At 32.6% G+C, this 15,403-nt stretch overlaps 1 protein-coding gene across 1 annotated transcript; it reads right to left on the reverse strand.

Annotated features, from left to right (window-relative positions):
• Nucleotides 1-227: 227 nt before the first annotated feature.
• On the reverse strand, nucleotides 228-14,540 carry LOC115923859 (hyalin-like). The gene is made up of 7 exons (XM_030985249.1): nucleotides 14,228-14,540; nucleotides 13,132-13,383; nucleotides 10,728-10,982; nucleotides 8,040-8,291; nucleotides 6,024-6,275; nucleotides 4,860-4,970; nucleotides 228-452 (listed from the first exon to the last, which is right to left on the reverse strand). The coding sequence occupies exons 1-7, from the start codon at nucleotides 14,538-14,540 to the stop codon at nucleotides 256-258; spliced, it is 1,632 nt and encodes a 543-aa protein (XP_030841109.1). The 3' UTR covers nucleotides 228-255.
• Between the last annotated feature and the right edge of the window lie 863 nt (nucleotides 14,541-15,403).

The following is a 15,403-nucleotide window of genomic DNA, read 5'->3' on the forward strand; positions in this document are numbered from 1 at the left end:
GTGAAGTAAATGGGTACCGGTAGTTAGGAATTCCCTGTGATGTGAGCACCGAAATCGGTAGCCTAGCAGAGCCGGAGTAAAATTGGAACGCTTTGAGCACCTTATAGGGTGGATATGTGCGCTATATAACTATCCAATATTATTATCATTATTATTATTATTATTAAACCAGACCATTCTGCAAGTACGTGTAACCAGAAGACGCGAAGAACTGAGAAAGCCATAGAACCTCTGTTGTGCTTAGTTGCCATTCATTCACACATTAATACAAACCACCACGGTATACCTGTTCATATCTGTAAGAGCATTTGAAGTAATCATGGTGTAACTTGCCATCAATATTCCCATTAATCGTCGAGTGATATCATCTTGACATCTCATACTGGCGTTCCAATAAGTTGTGCCGTTACTAGAAACTTGGCAAACAGCTCTAATAATTGGTGCCACAGGGCCTAAAAAAAAAAATTATATATAAAAAGAAAGAAAGGTAAGAGAAAGTAACAAACATCATTTGGCTATCATTTGGCATCATTTGGCTATCCCCTTTCATAATGTCATTTTTTTTTCAAAATACAAAAATTCTAATAATATGTTTGATAACACTATATCACATTCTTATAAGTTATGTCCAAATTCATTTGATAGTACATTGCCACTTGACGGTAAAAAATCAATTAGTATCTCCCATGTAAATGTACGTTCGCTAAACAAAAATGTTGATTCCTTAAAGTTGTTATATAAAGATTGCGTTAAGTTCAGATTCGATGTAATTGCATTATCAGAAGTATGGAGAGTTTTAGAAAAATCAACCTTGGAAATGGAAGGTTATTTATTGGAGGTAAAGTGCCGGGATGGTAGAGAAAGAGGAGGAGGGGTAGGAGCTTATATTCGTTCTAATTTGAAATACGTCGTGAAAGATTATACAGTGAAGCATACAGAATCAATCTGGTTTGAAATAAACAATGGAGAATTCCAGAAGGTGATGGTAGGTGTTTTATATAGGAAACCAAATACAGATGTTAAAGAATTTCAAGAAAGTCTTCTCACAGTTTTAGAAGACATTAAAGTCGACAGACGCAATACCATTATAATAGGAGATTTTAATATAAATTCATTAAGTTCAGACGGAACAACAGAAGGGTTTTCAACAGCGATGAAATGCGTAGGAATGGAGCAGAAAATAAAATATCCAACAAGAGTAACCAGTGAGTCTGTAACCTTATTAGACCATATATACACTAATATGAACAAGTATGATAATCACTCAGGTTTTATAGAATGTGATATTTCTGATCACTACCCTGTGTTCATGATTTTAGAAAATCCATGTATAAATTCGAAGCAGATGCATTATCCACAGACTGTAACTTACAGATGTTATAAAAACTATGATGTAAACAACTTTAAAGATGAGCTTGCTGGGCAAGAGTGGCAACATATCAATAGCTGTGAAGATGTTAACATGGCATATTCCATTTTTCTTAATTTGTTAAATAATGTTTGTAATAAACATGCACCAATCAAAGAGAAAAGAAGCTGCAAAGGACGCGCTCATAAGAAACCTTGGATAACCAAATCAATAATGAAGTCTGTTCGAAAAAAATATAAATTGTTTTTAAAAGTAAGGAAATCTAATTTTGATTTAAGTGATGTACAAAAATTTCGGAACTACAGAAATGTATTAACGACTGTTCTTCGCAATGCCAAGAGAAATTATTACAGTGGTTTGCTAGCTGAGAACAGCAATAACACTAGTAAAACGTGGAACATCATAAATGAATTACTATCTGGGAGAAATAAAGGTAACAAAGGTACTAAGGTAGAAAAACTTATAAGGCGTATTGATGGAAATGATAAAGTTTTAACAACTGAATCTGAAATTGCCAATGAATTTAATGATTTTTTTGGTAACATTGGTCCAAATCTAGCATCAGCAATACCAAATGTACCCACATTATTTGAAGATTATTTGAATAATAGTGTTGAGCAATCCCTTTTTTGGAAACCGGTCACAATGAAGGAAATTCATGACCACATCTTGGCTCTAGACGAGAAGAAAGCTTGTGGTTACGACAACATTCCAGTACGCCTGATTAAGGATGGTGCATCTATTTTGGCTGAACCATTAAGACATATCTTCAATCTTTCATTGGAAACAGGAAATTTCCCTGATCAAATGAAAATTGCTAAAGTCAGTCCACTGTTTAAGAAAGGTAATAAACATGAAACAGGGAATTATAGACCCATTTCTGTCTTACCAATTTTGGGTAAAGTATTAGAAAAAATAGTTAATGTTCGATTGACCAGTTTTCTAGAAACGCATGACATTTTATATCACCATCAGTACGGATTTAGGAAAAAGTATAGTACTAAATTATCATTAATTAATCTTATGAATACGGTATTGAAAAGTATAGATGAAGGATGTGTTACGCTTGGCGTGTTTCTTGACTTTCAAAAGGCTTTTGACACAATAAACCATAAAATATTATTTAAAAAGCTATCACATTATGGCATCCGAGGACATGCACTGAAATGGCTCGAAAGCTATCTTAGTGACAGAATGCAGTTTGTGAAATACAAAGAGTCATCATCAGAAAGTAGATATATCAAATGCGGTGTACCACAAGGTTCTGTCTTAGGACCAACTCTGTTTTTAATCTATATAAATGACTTGCCAACTGTGACAAATTATTTCAATTTCAGACTATTTGCAGATGATTCTAATATTTTTCATACTTTTCCCAAAGGTGTAGATCAAATAGATGAGTGTGAAGTAAATGAAAATTTAAAATCAATACAGAATTGGTGCACTGCAAATAAGCTTACTATCAATGCATCAAAAACCAATTTCATGTTCTTCAGTAGTCGTAGAAGAAAGGCTGTGCTTAAAGGGAGATTAAAAATATCTGGGGCAGAATTAATAGAAGTGGAGGAAGCAACATTTGTTGGCATTACCATTGACAGACATTTAACATGGAATTCACATATAAAATCTGTTAATGACTGTATACGGAGAAAGGTCGGTATCCTCTTTAAATTACGGCACTTTGTCCCTAAACATATATTGATACTGTTGTATAAAGCTCTGATACAGCCACATATTACATATGGCATCGAGGTTTGGGGTAGTACTTATAAAACACACTTGAATTGTATATTTTATACTCAAAAGATGGCTGTACGCTGTACGTGCTATAACTTTCAAGCCACATCGTTTTCATACTAATGGACTGTTTCATGACCTCAAATTGTTGAATGTTTTTAAATTGCATAAATTATCTATTTGTACTTTTGTGTTTGATTTGATAAATGAACGATTACCTCATTCCTTAAAACATTATTGCAGTATGATACAACATGAATATTCCACAAGACAAAAAACGGGTCGACAATTACGTCTTCCTTTATTCAAAACAGACCAAGGAAAGTTTTTTGTTTCGTTTGTTGGAAGTAATTTTTGGAATATGCTTCCTACTGATCTAAGAATTGAGAGATCAAGAACCTCTTTTCGTAAAAAACTTACAAAACTACTCTTAAGTGAAAACCACGAATCATAACCTCGTAACTATTTAGTTGTATATAGTAACCAGTATCATTTTTTTTTTTTACTCTATTTTACCATCGATCACAAAATCATTGTAAATAGTAATTTATTGTTTTACTCTTGAAGCAAAGTTTACTTTATATTTGTCATAATGTACATGTATATCGCTGTAGAACATGTATTTTTTATAATTCATGTCATGCATTTATGTTATATTGACATTGTCATTGTACATTTATCTTTTGTTTCAATGTTTTCAATGATGGTGAATAAATAAATTCAATTCAATTCAATTCAAATTTGAAAACGTTTTGCTATCTCTGCTACTGATCATGCTGATACAGCATAAAATTCATGTTTTTCCTTGTGAAAAAATGTTAACACAATAAATTAGTAAACGAAATCAGACAAGCAAATGGTGCCACCATTTGCAAATAAACTGTTTCTCTGTTTCGGTACTATCGATTGATTCGTGAACCCAATGCAGTTTAAGCGCTTCTCTAATAGATGACGCTGAATGTCGCTGAAAATTTTGAGTAAATTTCTGTGCAGTACATTGTCTCTCTCATACATAAAAGCGATTTAATCGAAACAAAAAAAGGCTTGACATTTCCAAATTTGGAAAGCGAACTTAAATTAACTAACACCATTCCATTTTTATATTTTAACCTTTGAAACAGTTGAAACTACGAATGGTCGGTGCCAATTTGGGAGGGAAAGCTGATTGATTTACACCCTTAGAAAACTCCGAACTGCTATTGGTTTAATAGTCGTATTTCTTTGAAACCCATAACAGCCAAGCTGAAATCGATTAGAGATTAAAGTCAATATCAATGCTACATTGTTTATCTGACAAGACTCAACTGACTATATGCATACGATAAATTAAAGGGAATGATAAAAAAAAAAATAGCAGTGGGGAGTTTGAATCGATGGAACATGTTATGCTAGAGGGCGTGTGTCTCATATTCCTATAATAAAATTCACAGGAATAATATTTCATGTACTTTTCAGCTCGTACTTCGATAATTGGTTAATAACAATTTTCCTCATATTTACTTTAGACTATTGTGACTTTATAGTGCATAACTTTTCCACTACTCCACATGAAAAAGAACTTTCATTATTTTGTTGTGGTCAGTGAATCTTGAAATAGATTACCTTTCAATGTCAGATAAAAAGGTTAAAAGATAGTTTTCGGTATTTTGTTACAATACATTTTTGAAGATGTCATGAATGGAAAGTCCATTAAAATAGTCGTCCTACCCCACCCCTGGAAATTGTGAAAATATGCCACTACAAATTACCCTACCTTCAGAACCTTCCTCTGGGCACAGTTCTTCCGAGTCGATAATGATTCCAACTTCAGTCATCGGAAGTCTGGCCTGTCCGAATTCAGTTTCCATCGTGACGTTAGGACATTCTAATGATCAATGAAATAGTTAAATCCGGTTACTTATTGCTCTTCAAAGGTTTATACATCCAAAGGATCGGAATTAATTCCGAAGGATACGTTACTCCGAAGGCTCATTGTTCCTCATGCTCGTAACTCGGTAAATGACAAAAGCCCGAATCGCTACTCCTTTTTGCTAGGGGGAAGGGGGTGGGGGTGGGGCACACTTTTGGAATTATTTTGAGGTTGAGGAAAACGGAAAATCGGATAAACGAATTATGTATTTGTACCTGTTCACATGTTTGTGTTGTTCATGAACAATTTCATCAACTAGATGTTCACTATAAATGGAACCATAATTTTCATCTAATCTTAACCATAACGTTTAACATTTGGTCTTATTATCCCCCAAACTAACCAACCTATTTCTTTGAATGGCTCTATTGTGATGACACATGCATTTTATACATAACAACTATAATTCAATAGGTGGAATATCAGGAACCAGGCTGGTAAGAATGTAGTAATGCAGTAAAAATCTAGTTTAAATTGACACCAAAAAAACATTTGGTCATTTATGTAAAGGAACAGTGACTCTTAATTTTTTCCTAAGTTATAAAAACAGTCAACATTTTAAATTTTATATGCCACAGTTAATATAATGCAAGTATGTAACGATCACTTACAACACTACCGGATTGAAACAGAAATATGGTGAAGAAATACAAAGTTATTCTTCAGCAAAAGAATCAAACAACATATTTTATTGTATCCAATGAAATTTAAAAGCAGCTGATCATTATATATTTATTCTATATTAATAAAGAATATCATTAATTTTTATAGGTAGATATCTTTACATTCGATTCTTAAATTAAAACATATTCCCAAGTAATACTGACCTGTATGACAATCAAAGGTGTAATTACCCTAATGTTGTCCTTGCCATCTACAAAGCTGCAGAAACGTCAGTGTAAAACGATAATACAGATATTTTGCAGTTAGAAAGGATATTTTTTCTGAGGTAGATCCATGAATATTCGTATCATTAATTCAAAAGATCATTATTTTAGTAATACTAACCTTGTGTAATAATGACGTTAAAGCTGCAAGAATCTGAGTTTTCACTGACATCAGCAAAGGTGTAGGTAACTCGGGTGGTACCAAGGGTAAAGAAATCACCTGGTGTATGACTCTGAGAAACCACTGTCGGGACTACTCCACTGTTGTCTGTTGCATTAGGTGCAGTAAAGAAGACTTGTCTACTCGTTCCACTTGGTCCAACCTCCAACCGTGTATCAGCAGGGCATGAGGGAACAGGTGGCGTTCTATCAACTGAAAGATACAATTTGGGAAGAATAAATGTATGAGGAGTAGATCATTTTAAATCTCATCAACAGATTTTCACATTTTCACGTGTTTAAATAGATCCATAGGAAATGTTCTTACTACATTTCCTCTGTAAAGAGAGCCAAAGTTTCCATTAAATTAAACATTTGGCCGAATTATCCCCAAAAACTAACAAGGAGCTGCTGATTTGGCCCCAAATTATTTTAGAGTTATATTGTAATTATGTGGGTAGCATTACAGATACATTATAAGTTAAATAAGGAACATACAATTGTAGTTAAATTATATTTAATATTTAATGTAGTCTTAAATGAAAGAAAATTTGTCATGCAAAAAAAACTACATGAGAAACATCTCTCAATTAAGATACAACTAAGTAGCCACGAATATGCTCTAAAAGATCTTCCTAGGTTTTAACAAGAATCAAATTATGGAAAATTGTAATCTATTCCTTATTTTATATAATGATACCATGTAACAGACAGACATAAACATCCAGGCTTAAATCTCGATGGATGGATCTAGGTATGACAAGTCAAAAACACTAAACGCGCTAACCATGACAGTCTGAAACATAAATATAGTATAACAAAAAATAACAAGATACTGTTTTAAAAAAGACACCAACAAGAGTTTTTCATATCCAAATCCTATTTGATAAAACACAGCTGATCATTAGGAATGTTATTCCACGTTTACACAGGTATGAAAAGTTGGAGAAATTTCAAGTGTTATCGACATTTCTGTAATTGATATTCTGTTCCTGTTTACATGAAAGGTTTCATCAACTAGATGTTCACTATAAATGGAACTATAATTGTCATCATATTTTACCAATGACGTTTAATATTTGGTCTTTTTATCCCCCAAACTAATCAAGCTACTTTATTGAGTGGCTTTATTGTAATGACACATAATTCCATTACACAAGCACTATAAGGAACAGAGCAACGTCGATCTGGCGCTGCTCAGTGGCTGCCGGGCCCACGATCAATAGGGCAAAAATAATTTCCGTTTCAGTTTAATAAAATTTGAAGTGGACTATTAGGCTATTATTATTATTATTATTATTATTATTATTATTATTATTATTATTATTATTATTATTATTATTTTTAATTATTATTATAATTAAATAAGTAGAATATTAGGAATCAGGATCGTAAGAATGTAATAATGCAGTTTTGATCTAGTTTAAATTGACACCGAAAAGAGTCTAAAATTGGACATGTATGTATATCGACAGTTACTATTAATGTCTTCCCAAGTTATAACAACGTTCAATTTTTTTAGTTCTATAATCTATGACACAATTCATATAATGCAAGCTTGTAAAGAACACAATAAAACACTAACGGGTTGAAACATAAAATGATATACAAGGTGATTCTTCGGCAAAAGAATTATCAATTTTATTTATTTTGTATCAAATTAACTTTTAAAAAAAAGAGATGATTATTAGATGTTTTAGTCTATATTTATAAACAATATCATGTATATTTTTTGGTTGATTTTTTTAACATTCAATTCGTTCATGAAACTTTATTTCCCAAGTAATACTGACCTGTATGACAAACAATGCTGCAATTACCTTAATGATGTCCTTGCCATCTACAAAGCTCCAGATACGTCAATGTAACCGATAATACAGATATTTTGCAGTTAAGAGGGATTTTCTTTTATTTCTGAGGTAGATCGATAAATAATCGTATCATTAACTCAAAATGTCATTATTCTAGCAATACTCACCTTGTGTAATAATGACGTTAAAGCTGCAAGAATCTTGGTTTCCACTGCCATCAGCAAAGGTGTAGGTAACTTGGGTGGTACCAAGGGTAAAGAAATCACCTGGTGTATGACTCTGAGAAACCACTGTCGGGACTAATCCACTGTTGCCTGTTGCAGTAGGTTCAATAAAGAAGACTTGTCTACTCGTTCCACTTGGTCCAACCTCCAACTGTGTATCCGCAGGGCAAATGGCAACAAGTGACGTTCCGTCAACTGAAAGATACAATTTGGGAAGAATAAATGTATGAGGAGTGGATCATTTTAAATCTCATCAACAGACTTTCACATTTTTCCCTGTTTAAATAGATCCATAGGAAATGTTCTTACTACATTTCCTCTGTAAAGAGAGCCATCGTTTCCATTAAATTAAACATTTGACCGAATTATCCCCAAAAACTAACAAGGAGCTGCTGATTTGGCGCCAATTTATTCTAGAGTTATATTTTAATTATGTGGGTAGCATTACAGATACATTATAAGTTAAATAAGGAACATTTAATTGTAGTTATATTGTATTTAATTTTAATGTAGTCTAAAATGACAGAAAATGTGTCATGCAAAAAACTACAAACATCTCTCAATTACCATATACAACTGACCGAGTATGATAAAACTAAATAGCCATGCATGTATAATAGCATATGCTCTAAAAGATCTTCCTCGGTTTTAACAAGAATCGAAATATGGAAAATTGTAATCTATTCCTTATTTTATATAATGATACCATGTAACAGACGGACGTAAACATCCAGGCTTTAATCTCGATGGATGGATCGAGGTATGACAAGCTCAAAAACACTAAACGCGCTAACCATGACAGTCTGAAACATAAATATAGTATAACAAAAAATAACAAGATACTGTTTTAAAAAAGACACCAACAAGAGTTTTTCATATCCAAATCCTATTTGATAAAACACAGCTGATCATTAGGAATGTTATTCCACGTTTACACAGGTATGAAAAGTTGGAGAAATTTCAAGTGTTATCGACATTTCTGTAAATGATATTCTTTTCATGTTTACGTGAAAGGTTTCATCAACTAGATGTTCACTATAAATGGAACTATAATTTTCATCATATTTTACCAATGACGTTTAATATTTGGTCTTTTTATCCCCCAAACTAATCAACCTACTTCATTGAGTGGCTCTATTGTAATGACACATAACTCCATTACACAAGCACTATAAGGGACAGAGCAACGTCGATCTGGCGCTGCTCAGTGGCTGCCGGGCCCACGATCAATTGGGCAAACAGAATTTGCGTTTCAGTTTAATAAAATTTGGAGTGGACTATTAGGCTATTATTATTATTATTATTATTATTATTATTATTATTATTATTATTATTATTATTATTTTTGTTATTATTAATATTATTATTAAATAAGTAGAATATTAGGAATCAGGATCGTAAGAATGTAATAATGTAGTATTGATCTAGTTTAAATTGACACCGAAAAGAGTCTAAAATTGGACATGTATGTATATCAACAGTTACTATTAATGTCTTCCCAAGTGATAACAACGGTCAATTTTTTAGTTCTATAATCTATGACACAATTCATATAATGCAAGCTTGTAAAGAACACAATAAAACACTACCGGATTGAAACATAAAATGATATACAAGGTGATTCTTCGGCAAAAGAATCATAAATTTTATTTATTTTGTATCAAATTAACTTTTAAAAAAAAAGAGATGATTATTAGATGTTTTAGTCTATATTTATAAACAATATCATGTATATTTTTGGATTGATTTTTTTAATATTCAATTCGTACATCAAACTTTAATTCCCAAGTAATACTTACCTGTATGAAAAACAAAGCTGCAATTACATTAATGATGTCCTTGCCATCTACAAAGCTCCAGATACGTCAATGTAACCGATAATACAGATATTTTGCAGTTAAAAGGGATTTTCTTTTATTTCTGAGGAAGATCCATTTATGCAAGTTTATGTAATTTAATCAAATAATAGATAGATAGATAGATAGATAGAAATGGTTTTTATTAAAAAGATCATCGCAGCCAATGGCTGAATTGCGATCCATTTCACAAGGTTATATACAATACAATTGCAATTCAAATTGAAATAACACAACATATGACATAAATCAATAATCAAACATATAGACATTTCATAAACATTCATTGATCAGATTCAAATTTTTGTTAAAAAAAGGTGTAGGAGAGGGAGAGTTGGAGTGATGACAAAGAGAGAGAAGGAGAGAAAGAAAGAGAAAGGGGACGGGAGAGAAAGATGGAAAGAGAGAGAGGGTTGAAGAGAGGAAGAGACAGACAAAGGGTACCTTATCATTACAGATGAGGGGAGATGGCAAGAAATATTCAGTATTGCAGAAAATTGAGATAAAAACTATCAAAATTCATTCACATATTTCAATCATGGACTGTGAAATTCTAAACAATCTTTTACATAACTTACATGGTCCAGATATATCAGTTCATATACAGTAGTAGAATACTCAGCATCTGAGACTTGAAGATGAAGGAAAAGCGATGAAAATACAGAGCAAAGTCATGTAAAGAGAGAGCTCTGAATAACGACGTGCTGCCTGTGAGGCGCCATCTATCTAAGATAATCTTTATAATCTAAATAATCTTTATTTCAGTAATACTGACCTTGTACAATAATAATGACAGTAAAGCTGCAAGAATCTTGATTTCCATTGGCATCAGCAAAGGTCCAGGTAACTTGAGTGATACCAAGGTCAAAGAAATCTGTTGTTGAATGAGATTGAGAAGTAATTGTTGGGACTTGTCCACTGTTGTCTATTGCAGTAGGTGCAGTAAAGAAGACTTGACTCCTTGTTTGACTTAATCCAACCTTCCGCAGGATATCCGCTGGGCATGTGGCAACAGGTGGCGTTCTGTCAACTGAAAGATACAATTTAGGAAGAATAAAGGTATGAGGGGTGGATCATTTTGAATCTCTCCAACAGATTTTCACATTTTCACCTGTTTACATGTGTCCATACAAAATGTTCTTACTACATTTTCTCTTTAAAGAGAGCCAAAGATTCCATGAAATTAAACAATGTGTCGTATCATCCCCAAAAGCTAACAAAGAGCTAGCTGCTGATTTGGCCCCAAATTATTCTAGAGTTATGTTGCAATGACACTGAACGCTTCAATTATGTAAGTAGCATTACAGATACATTATAAGTTAAATAAGGAACATACAATTGTAGTTAAATTGTATTTAATATTTAATGTAGTCTTAAATGAAAGAAAATTTGTCATGCAAAAAAACTACATAAGAAACATCTCTCAATTACGATAAAACTGAGTAGCCACGAATGTATAATAGCATATGCTCTAAAAGATCTTCCTAGGTTTTAACAAGAATCGAATTATGGAAAATGTAATCTATTCATTATTTTATATAATGATACCATGTAACAGACAGACGTAAACATCCAGGCTTAAATCTCGATGGATGGATCGAGGTATGACAAGCTCATAAACACTAAACGAGCTAACCATGACAGCTCGAAACATAAATATAGTATAACAAAAAATAACAAGATACTGTTTTAATAAAGACACCAACACGAGTTTTTCATGTCCAAATACTATTTGATAAAACACAACTGATCATTAGGAATGTTATTCCACATTTATACAGGTTTGAGAAGTTGGAGAAATTTCAAATGTTATCGACATTTCTGTAATTGATATTTTGTTCCTGTTAACATGCTTGTGTTTTACATGAAAGGTTTCATCAACTAGATGTTCACTATAAATGGAACTATCGTTTTCATCATATTTTACCCATTACGTTTAATATTTGGTCTTTTTATCCCCCAAACTAATCAACCTACTTCATTTAGTGGCTCTATTGTAATGATACATAACTCCATTACACAAGCACTATAATTATTAGGTAGAATATTAGGAATCAGGTTCGTAAAAGTGTAATAATGCAGTATTGATCTAGTTTAAATTGACACCCAAAACAGTCTAAAATTGGCTATGTATGTATAGCAACAGTTATTATCAATGTCTTTCCAAGTTTAAAAACAAAATCCTACTTTTTCAGTTCTATAATCTATGATAGAGTTCATGCAATGCAAGCTTGTAAAGAACTCAATACAACACTTATTGTATACACTTAAATTGTATTTAATATTTAATGTAGTCTTAAATTGACACCCAAAACAGTCTAAAATTGGCCATGCATGTATAGCAACAGTTACTATTAATGTTTTTCTAAGTTTATTAACAACATCCTACTTTTTCAGTTCTATAATCTATGACAGAGTTCATATAATGGAAGCTTGTAAAGAACACAATAACACTTATTGTGTACACTTAAATTGTATTTAATATTTAATGTAGTCTTAAATGACAGAAAAGTTGTCATGCAAAAAAAAAAAAAACATGAGAAACATCTCTCAATTACCATATACAACTGACCGAGTATGATAAAACTGAATAGCCATGAATGTATAATAGCATATGCTCTAAAAGATCTTCCTAGGTTTTAACAAGAATCAAATTATGGAAAATTGTAATCTATTCCTTATTTTATATAATGATACCATGTAACAGACAGACGTAAACATCCAGGCTTAAATCTTGATGGATGGATCGAGGTATGACAAGCTTGTAAAGAACACAATACAACACTTATCAGATTGAAACATAAAATGGTAAAGATATACAAGGTGATTCTTCTGCAGAAAATCAAACTTTTTTTGTTGTATCAAGTTAACTTTAAAAAAAAAAGATGATCATTAGATGGTTTATTTTAAATTATAAAGAATATCATTTATATTTTAGGTTAATTTTTTTTTTACATTCAATTCTTAAATCAAACTTTATTTCCCCAGTAATACTAACCTGTATGACAAACAAAGCTGTTATTACCCTAATGTTGTCCTTGCCATCTACAAAGCTCCAGATAACGTCAGTGTAACCGATAATACAGATATTTTGCAGTTAGAAAGGATAATTTTTTTGAGGTAGATCCATGCAGATTCGTATCATTAACTCAAAAGATCATTATTTCAGTAATACTAACCTTGTGTAATAGTGACGTTAAAGCTGCAAGAATCTTGATTTCCATTGGCATCAGCAAAGGTCCAGGTAACTTGGGTGTTACCAGGGACAAAGAAATCTGTTGTTGAATGAGATTGAGAAGTAATTGTCGGGACTTGTCCACTGTTGTCTATTGCAGTAGGTGCAGTAAAGAAGACTTGAATACGTATTTGTCCTAATCCAACCTCCCGCAGGATATCCGCAGGGCATGTGGCAACAGGTGGCGTTCTGTCAACTGAAAGATACAATTTGGGAAGAATAAATGTACGAGGAGTTGGATTAATTTGAAATCTCATCAACAGATTTTCACATTTTTACCTATTTACATGTGTCCATAGGAAATGTTCTAACTACATTTTCTCTGTAAAGAGAGCCAAAGTTTGCATGAAATAAACATTTGGTCGTTTTATCCCCAAAAGCTAACATAGAGCTGCTGATTTGGCCCCAAATTACTCTGGAGTTTTATTGCAATGACACTTAGCATTTAAGATATATGGGTAGCATAATACACAGATACATTATAAGTTATATCAGGAACGTAAGATTGTAGTAATATTGTATTAATTAATGTAGTCTAAAATGACAGAATAATGATACCATGTAACAGACAGACGTAAACATCCAGGCTTAAATCTTGATGGATGGATCGAGGTATGACAAGCTTGTAAAGAACACAATACAACACTTATCAGATTGAAACATAAAATGGTAAAGATATACAAGGTGATTCTTCTGCAGAAAATCAAACTTTTTTTGTTGTATCAAGTTAACTTTAAAAAAAAAGATGATCATTAGATGGTTTATTTTAAATTATAAAGAATATCATTTATATTTTAGGTAAATTTTTTTTTTACATTCAATTCTTAAATCAAACTTTATTTCCCCAGTAATACTAACCTGTATGACAAACAAAGCTGTTATTACCCTAATGTTGTCCTTGCCATCTACAAAGCTCCAGATAACGTCAGTGTAACCGATAATACAGATATTTTGCAGTTAGAAAGGATAATTTTTTTTGAGGTAGATCCATGCAGATTCGTATCATTAACTCAAAAGATCATTATTTCAGTAATACTAACCTTGTGTAATAGTGACGTTAAAGCTGCAAGAATCTTGATTTCCATTGGCATCAGCAAAGGTCCAGGTAACTTGGGTGTTACCAGGGACAAAGAAATCTGTTGTTGAATGAGATTGAGAAGTAATTGTCGGGACTTGTCCACTGTTGTCTATTGCAGTAGGTGCAGTAAAGAAGACTTGAATACTTGTTTGTCCTAATCCAACCTCCCGCAGGATATCCGCAGGGCATGTGGCAACAGGTGGCGTTCTGTCAACTGAAAGATACAATTTGGGAAGAATAAATGTACGAGGAGTTGGATTAATTTGAAATCTCATCAACAGATTTTCACCTTTTTATCGGGCCTAGGGAGAAAAGTACTAGTGATGTTCCTAAGTGCGAGTAGTTTAAGCTTGTTCCGAGAATGAGTCATTTTATTTTTGTTTTATATCCGTATCCTTCCGTATCTGAATTATCTACTGTATACTCTGTTGAAATAAGTGTTACATATATCATGTATATATACATTGTGTTTCATATTGTACTGTTGAGAAGGAAATAAATGTTAATAAATACAAATACAAATATCCCCTCGATCTGTATATCATTCCTAATTGTACACTTCTGCAATAACATGAACCTTATACTCACATTCCATCTTACATTCAGATCGAAACGAAATAAAAGAAAATTTGATTGATTTGTCTGACTTTTCTGCTTCTATTGAAAGAAAGTTATTTTTGGAGTGGACTTGGGCTTTGAGAGCGCCGTAACACAGTGGGAGTTGCCCGTGCGGAGGCATTTGAAATCCTGTTTGCTCACTGGGAAAACACACAGTTCCCTTTTTCCCTAGGGAAAAAGGCAACTGCGCGTGACGTCACCAATAACAAATGAACTATTCCGATGTAGTCGGCAGGAAACGTCTGGATATAATATACAAATATACAATGACACTCGAGGATCTAGCTGAAACTATTCGCATCGAAGGAACATCAACTAGTACTCTTCTCCCGAGGGCCATCGGCCCGAGGGAGAAAAGTACTAATGATGTTCCTGAGTGCGAATAGTTTTAGCTTGTTCCGAGAATAAGTCATTTTTATATTGTTTTATATCCCTTCCATCTGTATTATTCCTACACTTCTGTACTAACATGAACCTTATACTCACATTCACATCTTACATTCAGATCTAAAATAAATAA

This window comes from Strongylocentrotus purpuratus, unplaced genomic scaffold (assembly GCF_000002235.5).
Source record: "Strongylocentrotus purpuratus isolate Spur 01 unplaced genomic scaffold, Spur_5.0 spur5_scaffold_14, whole genome shotgun sequence".
Lineage (NCBI taxonomy): Eukaryota > Metazoa > Echinodermata > Echinoidea > Camarodonta > Strongylocentrotidae > Strongylocentrotus > Strongylocentrotus purpuratus.